This window comes from Antechinus flavipes, chromosome 4 (genome assembly GCF_016432865.1).
Source record: "Antechinus flavipes isolate AdamAnt ecotype Samford, QLD, Australia chromosome 4, AdamAnt_v2, whole genome shotgun sequence".
Classification (NCBI taxonomy): domain Eukaryota; kingdom Metazoa; phylum Chordata; class Mammalia; order Dasyuromorphia; family Dasyuridae; genus Antechinus; species Antechinus flavipes.
This window is the reverse complement of record NC_067401.1, coordinates 82,342,576-82,364,860: the sequence shown is the minus strand read 5'-3', so window position 1 is coordinate 82,364,860 and position 22,285 is coordinate 82,342,576. Positions and strand designations below refer to the sequence as shown.

Here is a 22,285-nt window from a genome sequence, read left to right as displayed (position 1 = left end):
CTATTTGATTTTTAAAGCTTGGTCCAAATTGACCTTTCCAGTATTAAGTCATTTCCCCCCCTTCCTCCCGATCTTTATGGCACAGACAAGCTCATCTTCGTTTACACTGTGCTTTATGCGCTATTCATTCCATACACCTACAATGCATACCTACCTTAAATTAACTTGGCTTCATTAAATTAAGTCCCCTCATCTTAAAACACAGATCAAGCAATATCTTCTGCATAATTCTTCTCCAATTTCCCCAAATACAAGTGTAGTATTACTTTAACTCCTTTATATATATATATATTTGTTCTATATTTCTGCTCTATGTTTTTATATGTACTCTTGAATTAGCTCCTTTCAAAAGCAGGCATTCTTCCTTCACATTTGTACCTCTGCACTAAGCCCAATGCCCATAATATACTTATTACTTGCTACTCAGGCATTTACCTAGTAATTTAAAATATTCAGAACATGGCCAGGAACCCATTCTCTCCATGTATTCTACAGTTGATTATTCTTTTTTTCAACTGTGACAAGCTCACATCTCCACACATTAGACTCCCTACATCATTAGAAATAAAAGTCTTTTCTTCTGTTAAAGCAGTGGTAGGAACTTTTTTTCTGCCAAGGGCCATCTGGTCATTTAAAATATCATTAGACGGCCTTACAAAATCAACTTAAGAGAACTGAAGCAGTGGGAGGTTGCTGTAAGCTCTCAGCTGATCACTGCTTGCAGTAGCCTAAGAAAATGATTCCCCACCCCTTCATTAAACAGTGGAAAGCATCCCTCCCTCCCTCCCTACTTCCCCAAACCTTTCTTACTCTGGAATCCTAATTTACAATATAGTCATTTAGAAGTCCCTCTTCTGGGGCTACATCTGATACATCTAATTCCTGGACAGCAGGATCATCTTTCAGTCTAGCATCAAATGATACTTTAAGCCCTGCAGTGCTTTGCACATCTGAATGAACCAATAATGGAACTTTATAATATTTGTAATTTTATGTAGCAGCCTGAGGAAGCAGCATTTTTTCATTTTTCTTTCTTGGGGCTTTCAAGATGTAGAATTAAATTTCTTTTTACCTTCACCACAAGAGGTGTCTCAAGCAAAGTTAATTCAGATGCTCTTCCAAAGTTCTCGGGAAACCCAGTTAGCTGTGATGTTGACGGTAATGAATCAGATGTTATATATACCATAGCTCTTGCTGGAGTGAGCTGATTATATTCCAAATTAGGAGAGGGTTGAGGAATAGGACGAACGACCAAATCCAATAGTCTATATAAACAAAAAAAGGTATAAAATGGAAATGCATTGAATTAATAATTTGTTATCAAACACCTATACATCCATTTAAATTACATGTAAATTTACTTTTGATATATGAAATGCTATAACAAGTCACTTCTTCCAAGTTTCCATCATCATTCATGGGCCATTTGTTCTTATACAGCTCATCTCTTACAAGGAATGCAATTAACAATACTCTTTCTAATTCAGGATTTTTCACTTTGTATTATTAAATAATTATTTTCCTCATTTTTGGTCTTCATGGCCCTATAATTCTATTCCATTAATGTACTATAATTTAGTTAACTAATCATTTATAGCTGAACATTTTCCTCAAAGAATAAAAATAAAAATGGCTATAAATCTCCAAAGGGGTAGCTTTTTTTTTTTGTCATTTCCCCCAAAATGGAATTATACTACAAGATTACTTTTCCAAAGAGATCCTATTTTACCAGTTCCTAATTTCATCACCAATGAATGACAATCTATTTCTATATTAACTTGATAATTTCAATTGTTTCCTTTGATTAATAAGGTCAAGCATCTTAAAAGATACTGTTTGCTCTTGAAAACTGTTCATAATCCTTTTGCTGATTAAATGTAATTTTTCCCTTAATCTTATTTAACAATTTATTGAACATTAATCTTTTTATGTATTTGGAAGAATATAAGATATTGCCATTTCATTTATTCATTACATTAATGTTTCTATTTTTAACAAGTTTCAGATAGTTTAAAAGATAACTAACGTTTATTAATGTGTAAAATAGAAAACTGTCTTCCTCAAAAGGTAAACTGATACTGAATTAGATGTGTAAATTAAACAATTAAATAATCCCAATTATGTCTTGCATTAAAGACGTAGGTGAAATGTAATAAGGGGATCTTTCACATAAATGTCTGTTTGAATCAAAGAGAGATGTTGTAAGCAACTATTTTGAAAAAGGCAAAAAATTCCTTTCTCATTGGGTTAATATGGTCTATTTTTTTCCCTGGGCCTTTTAACAACTTATCAGTGTTTGAGACTTTCTCCAGCATCAGGAATTTTCTTATAAGAAAAAGAAATTATACTCGATGAGGGAGAGTGTGCTTATAGAAAGAACTTAAACTATTAGAATATTCTAGTCTTATCCAATTTTTGGGTCATTAATTCTGAAAAATATTAGGACTTGACATTCTCCCTGCTTAGTATTAATATTAAGTAAAATATTAGTAAATATTAATAAATTTACTATTTATTAATAAATACCATGTCATTAAAAATAAAAGCTTTGACTGAAAAAAATGGTACAGTAAAATCAGAAGCTTATAGAAAGGCACTATGACAGCTATGAAAAGAATCTGAAATTCCCTTTTATCATGAAAAGACTTTTAAAAAGATCATTTGGAAAACAAAAATAAATAATACAAAGCATTTATTGATTGGGAGATATGAAAGTCTATACTTCTTAACAATGACTAACAGCTTTAAGTTATTCAAAATTATATATGTAATTTATATTTAAAATATAAGATAGCTTAAGATGAGATAAAGGAAAGGAGGGAAGATAAAAAATACAGCAAAGAAAGGTTTCTTCAAATAAAACATTTTTAGACTAACCAATAATGACTTAAAATTATCCAAGAATCCTAAAAACTAGATTTCATTTTCATTTTTAAATACTTAATGATATATATCAATTACAATTATTTATTAGACTACATTTTGTTGAAAATTATCTTAAGATATTCCAGAAAATATCTGATGGGCTGTTCTGAGAGGAAATTGATAAATTACAAATATTAAAATCAGCATATCAAAATATAGTATTATATAGACCCAAAATTGTATTAATCACCTTGTTCTCTGAACTTATTTATTTACAAATGAGGAAACTGAGACCCAGAGAGGTTAAAATTTGCCCAAAGTCACACAGGTAAATGAAAAAAGATTTGAAACGAGCTACTTTGAAATCCATTATCTGTTCTATTTATGTGAAAATTATACTGTCAGAAAATTTCAAATGGTGGACAATTTAAAAAATTACAATTACAAAGTAGATAGAAAAACTAGCAAGACAACTGAATACTGCCCATGTATATGTGTATATATATTCCCAAATACTTCTTACCTGAGAAGCACAAGCTAGCAATGTTTTTCTGATTGCTAAATGGCTCATCTGAGCAAATGTTACATGCTTCATACACAATATAAAGGGCCTAGTATGCATTCAAGTTGCAGCTTATAAAATGTTATCTACTTGCTGACAACTACAAACAAGTGACTATTCTCAAAAGAATAATTTCTTATGGGATCTCCAGGAGTCATACATCAGATTTCTTCCATTTTCAATTTTGTATTCATTCTCCATCCCTTCCCCACCCAAAACCCTATTAAAATATGTTAAAAAAAAAAAAAAGTTGAATTATTCTGACATACCAAAAAATATTTGGCAAAATGTTTTTTTATTTTCTCATATTTATGCTTGGAAACATCTATGGAAGATGAGTTTAAATGATTCATATATATTATACACATACACATGCATCCCTCAAAATGATGGAAAGCTATGTAGCTTACACAACTGAACAGGAACTTAACATATCCAGCAAATGCTCAAAGAGTCTTCTGTTTCATTGAAGGGAACCCCATTAACTAATAGGATATTCATTTTACTTTTGGGCAATCTACTAGTCTATAAGATTTTCCTTAAATCAAACCTATATTTGCCTCTTTGTAATTTCTTCTTTGTATTTCTACTTGTTGTTTAAGCAGGACAATTCTAATCCCTCTTCTAGGTGAGAATCCTTTAACTTGAAATTAAGGTTCTCCACATTTGCTATCCAAGTCTTCTCCAGTCAAAACATCCCACTTCCTTTAACTCAGGACTTCTTAACCGGAGATCAGTGAACAATTTTTAAAAACTATTTCGATAATTTAACTTCAATATAATTAGCTGCCTTTGTAATCCTATGTTATTTTAGGCATTTAAAAACTATTATATTTTCAATTTAAACAACCTTTATTCTGAGATGGGATCCAAAGGTTTCACCAGATTTTGAAACAGTCCACAACACAAAAAAGTTAACTCCTGCTTTTAACTGATCCAATGGAGCTCTACAAAGGGAGTGTTATTCTCTCTATATTTTGCTATTTGGAATAAATTGACTTTTTTCATTTCAATTCAATTGAATCAAATAATTCAATTAAATAAACATTTTGAAGTTATTCCTGATAAAGACTGAAAAACAGTACAAAACTGTACAGTAGCTAATTAGTGGAGGCCAATATAAATTCAACAAAATTTTGAAAATTGATAATAAATTAAATTACTAGAAAGTTGCAAAAAACTTGCCAACATTCTAGTTTTTCCACTAATTACATGATATGTTTTTTTTTTTTGGGGGGGGGACAAAAATAGCTTCCTGACATTAAGCACAAGAATATCCCAAAAGTCTTTGTGTCACTTTAAAGCTCAGCTCAGAATTTCATCTTTTCTATAAGGACAATTCATGTTTTTAGTTTCATAAAATAATGTATAGATGACAAAAATTTCAAAGGTTAGTTTGTAGAAGAAGGCTCCATTACTTCAACTAATATCATGGTGTTATTTTATAAATACAGCACATTAGAATTTTGAGAAGTAACTAAAGATTACTCCATGGAATTAATTCCTAACATATTACATTTTAAATATGCAAAACAGCATGCCATATGACAACCGTATACTTATAGAACTAAACAACTAAATGCATTTTACATTTATTAAATCCTAGAATATCAAAACAAATTATCTTTAATGGGAAGGAGCATAATATTTTAAAAACTAGTCATTTGCTACACTATTTGGCAATAGATTTAAAAAAATAAGCCAAAGATAAAATAGAAGCATCACAGGATGATCATCAATAAACATAAGATAAATGAGACAAGCAACAGAACACAACTATCTAACAATCCAATAACAAACTACCTAACTAAGAAAGACTTCTTATTCAATAGAATAGAGAGGGGAAAACAGAAGAGTCTGATGAAAAACTCATTAAGATCAGTTACCACAATAAGACATAAATGTAAAGGTACTCAAAGGTCCTATTATATAAAACAATCAAAACTCTGGCCAGAGGCAAAACTGGAAAAGTCTGCTAAGACTCATATCCTTCTAAATCACAGTATGGGAATATTCCAGTGATGTGCCTTCAGGGGAATAGTTATAGATTAGTAAATTTAGGATGCTAGAAAGAGGTTAGGGCAGATAGTATGTGTGCCTGAAATCCAGAACACTTTGTGAATTCAGCTCTGGTCTCAGATATTTACTAGGTGCTGTGTGATTCTGGGCAAGTCACTTAACATTGTTTGTTCTCAGTTCTTCATCTGTAAAATGAAATGGAGAAATGGCAAATCTATTATATTTGTCAAGAAAACCAAAGCGTCAGACACCAGTGAAGTCCACTATACAACAACAGTGAAGTAGATATTAAGATTTACTGGCAGGGAGTGGTAGTAAGAAGACACAGAGCCAATAAATAAGCAGCATTTAGCATTCAGTGACTGAGCACCATCAAGAATCGGAAACTAAAGAATGTATTTATCTATCTCATTTGGGGAAAATCATCAGTATTTTACTTATATTGAACAAGAGGTAGTTTCCTCTAAATATTAGAAATGAAACTGAAACCTGAAATTTCCTATACAATGAAATTACAAGTCCAATTCCTGTTCCTATCCAAAAATAATCATTTCTCTCCAAAAAACCCAAGTCATCTACAGATATGAACAGTTATTGGAAGAGATAGAAAATGGGATAAATGAATCAAAAAATGCTACAACTCACTAAACAAGTGTAAATAAAAAACACAGAGGTGACATACCTACTTCCAAATGGGAGTATGACAAATGTTAGAAATAGTTAATATTGGATTTAAGATCAGAAAGAACACTGGAAAACTTTATTATACAAGTTACTCAAGTGTTCATACTCAGTAATCTAATAACTTTGTATATACCTCAATGAGGCTGAAGACAGCAAAGTCTTACTTCCAAAACGAAGAGGCAAGGTGAAGTAGAAACAAGAGGGCTAGCTTCAGAAATAGGAATTCCTACATTTACATCCTGCCCCAAAGAGTTTATTATTTGTAAGACCATGAGTAATTCATTTTAATCTCTTTGGTACACTAGGCAACTCTCTAAGAATGTCGAGTTACAAGAATTGCTGTTCTGCATTGGTGGAATTTTCCAAATTTCCATGAGTGAAATCACAGTTCAAGATCAAGAAACAACAAACTATAAAAAATATTCTTAGCAGCCCTTTTGAAAGAAAGAAAAAAAAAAGCAGATATCAATTGTAGTAAGTGTAACATGAATATAATAGCATTTTAAGAAATGTGACAAATTAGTAGAAATGTATGGAAGCAATATACTATTGCAGTGAAAATCAAAAGCACACTACACATAATGACAAAATTAATTACTTTAAATAACAAGTTTTCTTAGAGAACGAAACCCTAGCACGAACCTTAGAAATATAACATGCAGGAATGGATCTACTGAGAGATTTCAGCTCTTTCAGTTGACTGTCAAAGTAGATAAGAAGAATCTCTAACCCCAAACATTCAGTTTTAGATCAATTAGTTGATAAACATTTATTAAGTATCTACTACATGACATTTATTTCTTACAAATTTTACCTTATTATCCTGATTCAAACAAATTTTTCATCAATACTAAACACTGGGGCTTAAAAAACATAATTTTATAAATTAATAGTTTTTGTTAGAATAATCTTGGGGTCTTTCTGAATGTACTCAGGATTTGATAATATCCTTGGCTTAAGGAATTTCAAATTGTGGGTTTTAACCTACATAGGTATTGTATTCTCCACACAACAATGGAGCTGCTGGTTTACCTTCTTTCCTCATTAGAATGACATAGGAAAGTTCTTATACAGACATATTTTTAATACTATGTTATTTTGTTATTGTGTTTGTAGTAGTTTTAACAGAATATTAGCAAATATGGTACAAAAGACAGGAATTGGAATGTTTGAGAAAGCTATTAATTTTCCTTTTTAAAGTTTCACATATTCCTGTATGTGCTTGTGAGTATGTTTTGGGATTAAAAAGAACAAAACAAAACGCAATTACCATCAACACAATTGGATCACAATGTTTCTATTAATTAAAAAATGTGTTTACATAAAAATTACATATTAATTTATATTATGTAAAGAACCATTTTAAGTAGTGAATTGTTCCTTGGGCAATTAGTACAGAATAGCCCTTCACCCCACCCCCCAACACACTTTCTGTCACTTAGAATGAAGAAAAGAGTTACACTGAATTCTGCAATATACTTCACAAGGACTTTATCTTTTAATAGATGACATTTTCCCATCAGAAGTATAAAAAAGATGAAATTGAGGCAGATCTTAAGGATCTACATGATATCAAAGGAACATTTTGTCTCTATATAAAGTTCAAATTTTTAAAAAAGATCATATTATGACTTAAAATATTAAATTAAAAAATAGTTAATAGTAATTAGAGTTCCCCAACAATGGTAATTGTAGATCTGGGAGGAAAAAAAAAACACAACCAACCTCAATTTGAACTTAAAATAAGTTCAGATAAAACAGAAACTTTAATTTGGCAGCCGTCTGACAAAGATTTTTGAGTGAACTAAGTCTGGAACTCAAAAATAAAAGACTAAAACAACTCAAACTGGTTCACAAATACATCTACAGAAATCTTGATTATTGCCAAATGGAAGCACGTGTAGATGTGAAAAGGTGGTTAAAAAAAATTGGTTCTACTAATGGGAAAATAAATGGATGCCAGTAATAATACAAATGACTTCCACTTAAAAAATTACCTTCTTATGAAGCTCATTAAAGGGAAACAACTTAACTAAACCTAAAAAAAGAAAAAATAAAATCAATCTTTGAAAGTTTGGCAGTATATATGTGCACATTCAAGTGCATTCTACAAAAGGAACACTTTAATATACATTATTCAATTTATTTTGTATATTCAAAAATCAAATAGCTGTTTTTCTAAAAATGCTGACTTTTGTCAATTACAAATTAGTTCAAAGTCTAAAGAAAATTTTTGAAGATGGAAGCAAAATCACAAAGATATTTTTGAATCATGGGAGGAAAATCAGTAGGAAATGGTTAACATTGGCATGTTTAACACAGAAGTTTGTCTCCTGTGCTACTGAACATAGAGGTTATTTATGATCCTTCAACTGTTCACAACTATAAAATAAGATCTTCAAAGGTACAAATTTACAGATATAAGATCTCTAATTCTGGAGAGATCTCAGACCATACAAACAAATCCAAACACAAACAAATATTCCCTTTAGGATATACCTAACAAAGTGGTCATCCAAATTCAGCTTGACGACCTCCAGAGAGGGAGGAAACACAACTTTCTGAAATGTCTCTATTCAGTTTGTTTACTGGAAATCAAAATTCTTTGAAGAAAAGCAATCAAAGTCTGCTTCCACATGAAAACCCTTAAAATATAGCTATGCCCCAATTAATCCTTTCTCCAGAATAAAAATATTCATTTCTTTGATTTAGTCCTTACATGACACTGTATAAAGGCTGTTTAGCAACCTGGCCATCTTCCTCTGGATACAACGAAGCCAAAAAATGTAACTTCTAAAATCATACGCCTAGAATTAAAATAAAACACTTGAAAAGTAGTCTGACAATGGCAGAATACAACAAGACCATCACCAACAAAGTCTTATTATACCTATTCCCATCCGGTATTTATGTTCCAGTTTGCCAAGATGCTTTTTGACTTTTCTCTTGTTATCCAATATGTACTATTATATCTCTTCATTTGGAATTTTATATATTATTGATTAAAAACAAAGAATAGCCAAGGCCCAGCTTAAATCCCTAAAGTATTACAAGAAAGACCTCTAACTCAATTTAACATAGAAACAATATAATAATAACTTCTCTGCACAGCCAACCAGGTTTAAATGCACTTATTTTGATTTTTCCATCTTCATTACAAAAATAGTATTATGCTGCCAAACGATTTGCTAAAGTTTAGTAAGCTTAAGTATACTACATTCTCTTGATTTGCCAGTTCAAAAATTCAAGAATAATAAAATTATAGGACATATTCTCAACTTTTTTCCCTAGATGTTCTTTCTGAATATATAATGAATTTTGCATGGATTTAAATCTAAGTATAGTGATCTATATTTTATTGATTCCATTTATGTTTGTTTCTTTTCTTTTTTTAAAAACAGTTCTTGTTCTATCTCTCTCACTGTCCATGAAATTTTCTAAAGATACTGACAATGGCTTAGCACTCACATAACTGAACTATGTCAGTACTTTGGGAAGTAGTTCATTTGAGGTCTCCCCCAAAGGGCAAAAGTGGTGTACTTCTTACTCAGAAGGTTTAGACAGGGGTTCAGTGACCATTTATTAGGTGAGAGATGTTATAAGGGCTTCTTTTAAACATGAATCAAACTAGATAAGTGGTGTCAAACAAAAATAGGGGCCACTAAATCATACATAATGGTCCCCATGAACTATATAATGATTTGGAAAACCAGACATTTATACATCACTTTTTATTCAACACATTAGACATAAACATAAACAACACATTAAATTTGGATGGTAACAATAGTGAAATATGGTTTGGGTTGCACTCAGGATTGTTATGGACCACATGCAGCCCCTGACATAGATGATTAGATATGATTTTTTTCCCACTTGATAATTTTTAAAAGTGGATATTGATTTTGTTTGTGCAAAAATTATATTAAAACTGTCCATTTTATTTTATGACCAGCTTGTTACCTTGTTTAGGAAGTATTCTCTTAAACTCACACATACAAAAAAATCAGCTGTTTTCTGCTCTCTGCTTAATTTCTGTTATTATCCCTTCCAAAAAGTTACAAAAGTGCCTCTGACCTTAACTAAGAATTCCTTTTGTCAAGACACACCCACACCCACACACCACATACCACACACTTCATACGGATCATCCCAGTTCTTCCTGGCTCTCCATTATTTTTCAGAAACAAGAGCCTCAATCCTTTGCTATCCCTCATTTCTTGTTATTCACAGGTGGCCAACATCCAGATAAAAACCATCCTTTCCTTATTAGTGCCAGAGCAACCATAGCTAATTTTACCCTTATCTTTCAAATCAAATCCTAATCAAGACTAAATCTTGGTATTCTTCAAAATTCCAAAACTTAAGAAATATCATTTTTCACAATTCCCACTCCTCTGGTTCCTCCCATTAACAATTACTTAATAGGAAAGCTTCCACCTTTCAAATTTAATATAGTAAATTCAGCTCTCCAAAATTTTCTAAATTCATAATCTTTACAAAATAATTAATGTTACATGAAGAAAGTTGGAAATCCTGAGTTTACTGCACAGTCTAAGACAAACTATATTTTTAAATGAGAATGAATCATGCCATAAGGACCAGGAATATCGTAACCAAATTTCAAGAAAGGGAACCAATAGAATTACAAATTTAACAAATATCCTAAAAAGAACAAATCTGAGAAATTTTTTTTTATACAATAAGTTACAAACTACCAGATCCATATTAATTTCTTAGATTTGTAACGTTTAACATTTTAAAAGCACGCAAAAAGAACAGCTACTTCAAAACACAGTTGAAATCATTATAACATTTCCTTTATATTTTGAATGAAAAATGAAAGTCTTACCTAGAAATTTTTTCTGATGCTTTTGTAATTGGTGTTCCAACAAATGCATCAGGCAATTCTGTATCAGGGAGAGAGTATACTACAGGAGAAGTTTCTTCAACTTTAGGGCTGTATGTTTAAAAAAAAAAAAAACACAACTTAATATCTCAACCATAAATATGTGCAACATTAAATTAAATTTAAGAAATTTGTCAATATATTACTGCAAAATTTGATTTTTCTTATTTAACATTTCTATTTTAGTCAAAAGGAAAAATCTATACTATCTGTTCAGAATGTAAAAGTTACGTACCCGTGATTTAATTGGTGTGGGTTGCCCTTCCACTACAGCAAATCAAAAGTACCCTTACAACTTATCAAGGTCTTTAAGAGTTAATATGGTAGAAAAATTCATCAGCCTTAAGTCAACTCAATGATGGGCCTAAACAATATTTAACACTAAAAAAACAATATTAGGCTCACTCTGAGCAGGGATTAGTTCATACTTTATATTCTTTTCCCTAGCATCCAACACAGCAACTGGCACAAAAACAGACGCTTAATTCATACTTTTTAACTAATTGAAGCAGAAATGTGCTAAACTTAAAATAAAAGACATTTTTGTATCTCAATAAGGCAACAGGAGAAGAAATGGAGATAATTGCATATGGTAGATGCAATATGGATTGAGGGACAGGAAACTGGCCTTGGAGCCAGAAGCTTAAGATTCTATTTCTAACACTTTGGCTGTGCCACTCATAGCAAGCCATGTTACATTTCAGTGCATCAACCAGGAAACTATCGAAAACTTTTAAATCACAAGATAGGTGCTAACCTACATTGGTAGAATAAGTTTCCTAATCTTGCTATTTTTACACTTATAAGCCCTCTTATTAACTGTCCCTATCTTATGATATAATTGTTCTTAAAAGGATAAAAAACCCCAAAAAAACCCAAACCCTGAAATATCACTTTGGGATGTAGTTCTTTCTAATTGTCTTCTCCAATAATATTAAATTCTAAAACAAGGTTGGCATTTCTGAAGTAAACTTTGCATTTATGACAAGTCTTTCCTTGACAAATACACAAATTGTGTAATTAGAAGAAGCATTTAAAACAGAAATCTACTTACCTATTGTAAGGGGATAAATTATTTTTCGACTCATTCCCAACCCAAACCTCTCCAATTTTTGATAATACATTATTGATGAAAGCTGCTCGTGTTAATATAGTCCCTGCTGTAGTTTGTTTTGCAACAGTAGACAGAGGTTTGGGCCTGGAAACTGAAAACAGAAATAAAAGTTGATAAAGAGCTAAGAAATAACTTAGTCCAGCCTTTAAATGAGGCATGAGCTCTAATTTTATTGGTTTCTTGAATCAAACTTTGACCAAGATATTCATCTAAGTATGGGAAATGTTATCAACTTTTAGGGTGTGGTAAGGAGAGCTTCCCTCTTAAGAAACGTACTTCATTTTTTCTTTGCATTCTCAGCACAAAGTTAATGTTTAATGCTTGTTAAACTGAAAAATCAAAAGTTCAGAAAACAATAATCACAAAAAGAATAAAATTTTAAGAATATAGCTGAGGAAAGGGGAAAGGAATAAGCATTTGTACAACACCTGTTATATTCCAGCTATTACACTAAATAATTTATAAACATCTCATTTGATCCTCAAAACTATCCTGGAGAAATAGATCCTGTTATTATTCCCAAAGTTGAGGAAACTGAGGTATACAGAAGATAAGTAACTTTCCCATGGAGCATGACTAGTGTCTAAAGCTGAATTTGCAGTTAGCTTCTTGACCCTAGGCTTGGTGCTATATTCCCTGCTCTATCTTTTTTTTGTTTTGTTTTGTTTAAATATTGTCTTTTTTTTTCTTTTCTTTTCTTTTATGATAATTTTTTATTGACATAATCCTTGCCAGGGTAATTTTTTTACAACATTATCCCTTGCACTCGCTTCTGTTCCAATTTTTCCCCTTCCTCCCTCCACCCCCTCCCCTAGATGGCAAGCAGTCCTGTATATGTTAAATATGTTGCAGTATATCCTAGATACAATATATGTGTGCAGAACCAAACAGTTCTCTTGTTGCACAGGGAGAATTGGATTCAGAAGGTATAAATATCCCGGGAAGAAAAACAAAAATGCAAGTAGTTCACATTCATTTCCCAGTGTTCTTTCTTTGGATGTAGCTACTTCTATCCATCATTTATCAATTGAAACTGAGTTAGGTCTCTTTGTCAAAGAAATCCACTTCCATCAGAATACATCCTCATACAGTATCGTTGTTGAGGTATATAATGATCTCCTAGTTCTGCTCATTTCACTTAGCATCAGTTTATGTAAGTCTCTCCAAGCCTCTCTGTATTCATCCTGCTGGTCATTTCTTACAGAACAATAATATTCCATAACATTCATAAACCACAATTTACCCAGCTATTCTCCAATTGCTGGGCATCCATTCAATTTCCTCACTGCTCTATCTAATTTTGTGTGTGTGTGTGTGTGTGTGTGTGTGTGTGTGTGTGTGTGTGTGTGTGTGTCTATTGTTCTCTCTCTTTTTAATTAAGGAAAGTTAACAAACGACAAAATAAGTATATTAAAAGTTATGCATAAGAGGCAAAATACAGAATACAGGACCTGAAGTCAGGAAAAGAACTAGATAAAACAGATACATCTCTTAAAACTGACCTTCCCATTTCTTAATGGAAGTGGCACATGTGTGCACACTTATGCACGTGTGTACACAGACATGTCAGTGCTATTATAGACAAAATGAGGTGGTGAATAAGAAAGTGTTTTACAATTCCAAAGTAATTTAGGGTTGAAGGCTAAAACTGAAGTATAAGAAATCTTGATACTGTGACTGTAAGACCTTGAAAAGATTAATTGTTAAAACATTAGTTTATTAAAAATAAATTTATTCATTTTAAAGATTGTTACTAGGGTAGATACAGGGCTTATAGCTTACTTAGAAGAATTTCTTTGTGGAAATCTTTAAAAAAAATTACAATCTATCAAAAAATAATTTCCCCAACTAACCACAAGCAGAACTTGTAAAAGCAGAAAAGAATAATGAATTCATTTATATATTCTTAAAAACTTCTCTGAGTCTTTCACCAGTCTTTTCTGAAGTGGATTCTGAATAGTAAATTTAAGTATGTTATTTATAAAACCTGGCTAATCATTTGTTTGGGATTATAAAGTTAAGTCAAAAAATTTAAATGAAATTTTACCTTCTCGAAAAACTGAAGATGACAAATGATAGGGTTTAGCTCGTTCCATGGCTAACTTTCGCTGTACTCTAGGAAGTATCTTCCCATACTGATCTAGAATGGAATTTCTGGCAACTGACCTCTCCCTCAAACGAGGATCACGATCATTCTATTGAATATACAAAATCATACACACATGTGAAAATCAATCCTGATAAATCTACACAGACTGAACCCATAATACATATAGGAATTTATGGTCTTATAAAATGTACTACCAATATTCATATCAATCTTTCATATACACCCTTCCTCTAGCCAAAATATCTCCTTCTATACTAAATGTTCTATTTCTTTATCCCACAATTGCTAACATTAAGTTTTTTTCTTAATAAGTCTTTTAATTGCTAATTACCTCTCTCATTTGTTTCCATAATGAATTGAAATAAAGTAGGCAAAATTTTCCCAGTTAACTGAGAAAAATTAATATACGTAAGAAGGACAAATTAATAAGTCTTTTCGAATTTAAGTGGGGTAGGGATTCATCTACTTAAATGTAACAAGTATAATGAATTTTCATTTCTGTCATGAAATTTAAAACTGAGAATAACTTTCAAATTGTCTTTATTCTCTTGTTTCTTCTAAAAAGAAAGTAAGTCTTACCATGAAATTAACCTTCAGAGATTGATTTAGTTGCAATGCAGGTATATAATTGGCACGTTGTAAATGGTGAACTAAGAGTAATTCATGATTCTGAACACCAGCATTGGACTGCAAAAATTTCACTAAACATTCCTAAGAGAAATAAAATGGATTAGTCACCCATCAAACTTCTTTCAAATTTTGAAAACTTTATTCTGAGGATAACTTACTTGTTCTGTGTCTGTGAATGGTAATTTCAGCAAATCTTCCATTAAGCCCATTTCCTGGCAGGCTTCATACATGTGTTTAAGTAATTCCTCTACATTTAACCTGTTTGAATGCTGCCGCAAGAGACTCCAAGCCTCAACCATACACCTGCAAATAGTATTTGACAGTTTCATTATCCCATAGCAAAATTCCCCAGAACATTTAGAAACTTCATCCTCTGAAGAGCTCATTAAGTACTCATACATACATATACTTATACATAAGTATATAAGCAGTTCATAAAACTTTTTCAATTACTAGCTTAAAATTTACAAAGACCTTTTCTCACAACAATCCTTAGAGGTGGTAGTACAACTACCATAAAGAAAATAGGTAAATAATTACTTTTTAAAAAAATCTATCAATTTCCTTGTGAACATTCTTTCCCCCTTTGTATCCTCAGGCCTATTCATGTCCCTCACACCTTTCAGTTTCTTTTTCAGTCTTCTGTAGAATATAAGCTCCTTAAAGACACAGACTGTCTTTCTTTTGCTTGCATTTTTATAACCCATGCATAGCACAGCAATTGGCACAGTAATAAATGCTTACTGATTAATTAATGTGTCTGGAAATTTTTTACAAAGTCATTCCAAAAAATATCAAATTGAACTGAAATTGAGTAAGCATTATGTTGGGAATTATATAGAGACAAAAAAATTAATAAAAGCAGAGACAAGTTCCAATAATGTAGCTAAAAAAAAAGACATAGGAAAGAATCAACTAGTCAAAGACGCAAGGCATGATGAAAAGATCATTGAACTAAAAGCCTCAAGAACACTTGTGAGCCTCAGATTAACCCAGCTGTAACTTAACAATGGGGTAATAAGTCTTAGCTATTTCAATGTTGTGATTATTAATGATAAGCAAATGACTCAGTATCCTACACTGTCATACAATAATGTGTTAAAGGGTGAAAACAGACAATACATGGGTTCAAAGAAGATTTAAACTAATGCTTCCCCTAAACTCTTCCTTTTGCCAAACTTCCTCATTTCTCAAAATTATTTTAACACTCCAGATTCATAACCTGGGCACTATATTCAATTCTTTCACTTAAGTAGTTTGTCAAATACTAAATCTTATCACTTTTACTTCCACAACAATTCTTCCATTTGATCTCTTTTCCTCACAATCAGTTTGCCTGGACTATTGAAACGGTCTCATGATATGTCTCCAAATCTCAAGTTTCTATTTATTCCAATCTATTCTCTATGCAGCTGCCAATGTATATTAAGTATATATACAGATCTGATCATTTCACCCTTTTCGTCAAGAAATTACAATGATTCTCTACTACCTTTAGGAAAAAAATAAGTTCCCTTGGCTTTGAAAGATCTTCATGTACTTGCTTTGGCAGCACATAAACTAAAATTGGAATGAAGAAGATGAACACGGTTTCTTGGCCCCTGTACAAATATGACAGGCAAATTTATGAAGCGTTCCGTGTTTTTTTTGCATTGGAAAAAGGATGGGAGGGAGAAAAATTTTGAACACAAGGTTTTGCAAGGGTAAATATTGAAAACTATCTTGGCATGTATTTTAAAAATAAAACTTTAAAAAAAGTAAAAGGTTTTCATAACCCAGTCCCAATTATAATGCCACTCCTTTTTATGTACACTCTGATCTATTATAATTCTTATATGAAACTCTGTATGTGTTATTCCACTAATAGTCCACTATGCACAAAATTCACTCCTTTCTCATTTTCTAAGATTGCTCATTCAAGACATAACTCAAAAATTTTCTATGCAAAGCTTATCCTGGTCTTCTCAAATGCCAGTGGTATTCCTGTTCCTCTTCCTAAATACTAATAGACAGATAGATAGATATGTGTATGTATATATACATATTTTGTATTTAATCCATATTTAACTTTATATAGAGAGAATATAAATTTCTTGAAAATAGGGATTGTTTCAGTTCTTTTTTCCTTATATAACCTCAGAGCCTAACATGTAGGGTTTAAATGTTTATAGACAAAAATCTTGATGACTGAAAGAAGCAAAAGCTCAATGTAAGCTTTCAGCTGAGAAGAATTTGCTAGAGAAGAAATGTGACTTGACTATTGAAGGATAAATAGGATTTTGGTAATAAGTAAGGCAACAAATACTGATGCAGTAAAAAGACAACATTTGGAGTCAGAAGAAGCAGAATCCTTACTTACCACCAGAATGATATAGGGAAAGTTAAACTTTTCTGGGTTTCAGTATGTTCACCTATGAAATGATCTCTTTTAGGATCTCTTTTTACACTAAAAATGGCATATCAATGTAGTGACCACCAGAGACTCAGTAATTGTCAGAAAATTTAAATCAAAAAAATGAATCAATATTCTAAAGAAATGTATATGGAGAGAATAAAGAACAGAATTAACAAAAGGAAAATGTGACTGTGAAGGCACTAGACTAGAAAGCAAAGTAGGAGAAAAGAGATACTGATTTTTGAAAAGCAATTACTTTTTTCAGGAACATTTTATTTTTACTGTTTTAGGAAATGTAGATAAATTACATCTAAATAGTGGGAGTCCTACACTGTTTTACCTTTATTATAGTGTATTAATGTAATTTTTTTGTTAAAAATCTTATTTATTCCTGAATTTCTAACATTGTTATTCATATAAATATCTTTACTATTTTTATATAATAATTAACAAATATAAATATGAAATAAAAATTCTGTTATAAGTAGAAATATTAAAAATGTTGATATTAGAATCGTGGTTATATTAGAGAGAATACAAATATAATGAAGATGTTCCCAATACTTTGATTTTAGTTGCCTCTCTTTATGCCTGTTTCCTAGGTGGACTTTATTTTCCTTTTTCTAAAATATTTGCTACATACTTAAAATGGCTGGCTGGTTTAACTCTTTAAGATCAAATTTAAATCAAAAATGATTTAAAGCTGTTGGATTATCATAGCAAACTTTTACTTATTAAAGAACCCAGTTACACATACAGGCCAGAGAAAATCAAAAGATGCCTACCAGAACCCTTCAGACAACTAGACAAAACTGCAACTAAAAATGAATAATGTGAATTGATTGGGAATTTTCCAAAAGTAGTATACCATTTATTTTGAAATGACAATTAAGTTCTAACCTTAGAAAATAAAAACCAGATGGAAGAGAAGCATTTCAATAATTTCTCATAAAACAGAAAGACAATAACAATAATATCTTGCTATCAAAAATCAAAACATTGTTATTCTTTAAACAATTTCTTTTTAATTCAGTCATATCTAGATTCTTATTTCTACTTAAATTATTTTTTCAAATACCTGTTATTTCTCATGCAATTCTGAAAATATCTACCAGAATCAAATTTTGGAAAAAACTTTAGGTTAACTCTCTAGGTCAATTCTGATTACTAAATAAAAAATCATTTCACACATTTTTTTGAGGCCTCTTTTAAGTGAGCATTGGCAATATGATTAAATGGTCTGGTCAATTAGATGAAGGAAATGCTCTTTCAAAAAATATTCATAACTTCAATAAATACATACATAATTAAAGTAGGATAATGTTTGCCCCGTGCTATTATACAAATGAATACAAATTCATAGAACCAGAAAATTTCAACCTTTCCACCAAAGCTACCAACCATGGCAATTATTTTCAATGTACTTATATACACACTCACAAAAACTGTTAATGTTAATAGAAAAGAGGGATACTACAAAGAAATGAAAACATGCTCAGAATTCTCTTTATCTAAACAATATAATACTTCAAAAAAGATTTGGCATGTGGGTTTTCCTTAAGTTGCTCAAGATAATTTGAAATGAGGAAAATTAAAATTCATAAAAATTGAGAAATGCCATAATTAAATGATAATATTGGCAACAGAAAAGGAACAATATGATCAATTCACCACCAAAGATGAAACGTAAAGATTTTCATTTCTCCAAAATTTATAATCATAATTAAAATATACTCCCATCCCTGATTATCCATGCTATTGACTATTTCAAGATGGTTTCACTTCCAGATGGTTTCAATAATGCTCCTGGGTCACCTACCTATTTCACCCATTAGTAAGCATTTGTGAAATGTGAACTAATTTTACTAGCAGAATCTAAGTAAAATATAAATACAAAGCTTTAAATTTCATAATAGAATCATGTAATGCAGGTCAAAAACACAAAAATAATTTTTCAATTGTACACTCCATTTATTTTCCATTAGCAAGTAATCTCCCTCTAAATAAAAAATATTTTTGTTACTTACCTATTAAAAAGCAAAACAGTGAGATGAAGCATAACCTCATTGCTGCTTGACACAGATGGTTTCATTGTTTGAATGTATCTAAGGGCTAGTCTATGTTCCCCTTGGCACATGAAAGCCTGAATAATCTTTGTATGTTGCCATGTCATAGATTTTATCGTAGCTGGATGAAATAAGAGATCCAAAGCACTCTGTAAAAAGGACCCAGAAAAGTTCTTTATTAATTTAAAATATTCAAATTTATCAAGGTATATTTCTCAAAACTATGGCAATATTAAAAGTAATACAAGTAGTTAATTTTCAATATTTACAAGAGGAAAAAAAAGGGGGGTGCTAAATCATAATGGGAAATATAAATTGTTTGCAAATTAGCTTAATGTTCATATTAGATCAATTGTGCTGTCTCTAGCTTACGGAAGTCCATTAATATTTGTGTTACGTATTTTGCTCAATAATGCATCATGTCCTTTATTGAGATAGTCAACACTTTTGTTCTCACAAACTAAATAAGTACTACAATTCCTAAATTCCTGCTAAAATTATCTAACTTCTAGCCAAAGGACAAATTGGGAGTCAGGGTGCAGTGGTAGCATATTTTTATAACTCTAAGTAAAACAATCTATAGTTATCTATGCATTTATGTGTATATGCATACAGATGCATAGACACACTTTCTGAGCCACAGCTTCAAGGTAAAAGTGTTTGAGAGAGAAACTACAGGAGAATGTCAAATTTTTTATGATAATGAGTAATATCTATGAATTTTTAAAAATGATATTGAAAACTTAGGTAATTTCTACTTGTCCTTACATAGTAATTATCAATCAATAAAAGCAGCTTATCTTATTGCAATAACTTTAGTAATTGCATATAATTTTCCAGAAATTAAATTTCAAGTAACCTAAATGAAACAAATGATATACCTACCTCATAGTCATTATGATCTATAAGCCAAAAACCTTGAATAAGTTTAACCAGACCCCAAGGGATTGCAAAGGCAGTTGGAAAAGATTCAATTGAAGTATCTGTTTTATTTGGAAAAGAATATATAATATCAAGCAGCAAATAAATGGTCTTAAAATTTTGATTAAGGCTAAAAAACAAAAATGGAAATTTCCCATATGACCTCTTATCAAGAAACAATAGTACATAGGTTTAGAAGAGTACTATTTGGGGGAAGGGAGGGAGATATATGAGGCAATCAGGGTTAAGTGCCTTGCCCAGGGTCACAAAGCTAGTAATTGTCAAGGGACCTCAAATTTGAACTCAGCTCTTCCTGACTTTTGGGCCAATATTCTCTATCCACTACACCACATAGCTGGACCTTGAAGGGCACAACTTTTTAAATTTTTCTTAGGCTGATTTTTAAATTATAACAGAAATCTCAATAAACACTTAATATATAACCAGAATATGTAATAATGTAACAATTATTAAGACCTGATATCCATTAGAGACAAGAAAAAAAATGTATATATACACACATAGATTACTATTAAATATATTAAATTCACAGTGAAAACATCAGTTCAACAATAGTGCTAGGTTGATAACCATTTAACAATTCATCAGTTTTTGAGATGTAGATTCTCAGACTGAAAATATAACAGCTGTTCATCTAAGCTGGCTTCATCACACCTCTAATTTTCTGAGAGTTTAAAAAGAAAATCCAATTTCTTTTCTTCCTTCCTTCCTCCCTTCCCTTGAAATAACTACCTACATTGGGGAGAAAAAAGTCAGTAAAATATGTTGCTTGGAAACTTTTGTTAAATCTCAGAGGAAAAAAATTCTCTCAATTGAGGACAAATAATTAAGGAAAGATCTCTGCCAGAATCCAATATGGTATGTATATAATAAGAGCACAATTTTTAAAGGAAGTATTTTTATTGTTTCAGAAACCATGATAACTAGATCTTTAAAGTTAATTACTAATCTTCTTTATAGCAGTAGGAAGTGGGTATTAATACTTTAATGTCCTGTTTCTACTCTTTCCCAAAAGTATGGAATAGTAAAATAGAGGAGTTGAAGTAAAGCTTAATTTAGAATGTTCCTGGCTTCAGGCAAGCTTAGCTGGCTTAAAAAATGTAACAAAAGAGAAATATGTCAAATTCTGTTTGTACAGTCATGCAATGCTAACTATATTTGAAGACATTCTTTACTAGATCTAACAGGCTCAAAAACTACACAAACTTATTCTTTAAGTCATTTTGGTTTACAATTTCCTGTTCAAAAATGTGTACCTTCATGTTATATGTCATGCTTATAAGACATAATATTCTAATATAATTAATACTGCAATATTAAATATCTTTTAAAAGGATACAATAGCATGTTTATTTGTTTCATCAATGTTTTCCAATAAGTACACATCAAGAAGTGCCTATAAAATAAAGGGAAAAAAAGTTTTAGTGTTATTTCTCCCAACTGCAAATGAGTTCTCCTCCTTACCAGTCCAATGTCTAGGTATAAGAAATTTAATCCTATATCACAAGCACTACTTTGTTAAGCACTAAAAAAAAATTTAGAAAACCTACGTGTAGACTAGCAGGAGGATATTTTCCCGTGCCTCCTTCATCCCGTTGCCACAACTTCTCAATTCGATCCCCTAATTGGGAAAGCATTCCATCAATCATCAAACAGTCAGAGTTCCACTTCCCTCTGAAATGAGGACAACATAGAAGATTACTGATTATCAGTCTTCAATCAAATTATTAACATTCAGGCACACAATTATTAACTAGAACTTTTAAAATATTTTCAGAATGTAACTAGAGCTCCAGAATTGCTCCAACTCTGCAACCAGCAAGTCAAGATATGGGTGCACTATGGTGAAGATGGTTATTGCAAGCAATGCCTAAAGCCAGCATTATTTTTATAAATTTGATTCAATTTCCTATGTGTGTGTGTGCGCACGTGCAGTACCACTGATTTTATGTAAATTACTTAATTTAACTTCTAAGATCTTCCTTGTTT

At 31.2% G+C, this 22,285-nt stretch overlaps 1 protein-coding gene and 1 non-coding gene across 2 annotated transcripts in view; one reads left to right on the top strand and one right to left on the bottom strand.

Moving 5' to 3' along the window:
- The window catches only part of AHCTF1 (AT-hook containing transcription factor 1), an 82,660-nt gene that overhangs the window by 22,493 nt on the left and 37,882 nt on the right, over positions 1-22,285 (bottom strand). Inside the window, exons 17-26 of the mRNA XM_051993442.1 lie at positions 21,847-21,970; positions 21,636-21,692; positions 20,240-20,386; positions 19,316-19,503; positions 15,052-15,196; positions 14,843-14,974; positions 14,201-14,348; positions 12,094-12,244; positions 10,983-11,090; positions 1,073-1,265 (exon numbers count right to left, since the gene is read on the bottom strand). Coding sequence (XP_051849402.1) covers positions 1,073-1,265; positions 10,983-11,090; positions 12,094-12,244; positions 14,201-14,348; positions 14,843-14,974; positions 15,052-15,196; positions 19,316-19,503; positions 20,240-20,386; positions 21,636-21,692; positions 21,847-21,970 — 1,393 coding nt within the window. The remainder of the gene's footprint in view (positions 1-1,072; positions 1,266-10,982; positions 11,091-12,093; positions 12,245-14,200; positions 14,349-14,842; positions 14,975-15,051; positions 15,197-19,315; positions 19,504-20,239; positions 20,387-21,635; positions 21,693-21,846; positions 21,971-22,285) is intronic.
- Positions 16,430-16,539, top strand: LOC127563594 (U6 spliceosomal RNA). Its single transcript, XR_007954037.1, has one exon. It is a non-coding gene; the product is annotated as a U6 spliceosomal RNA (small nuclear RNA).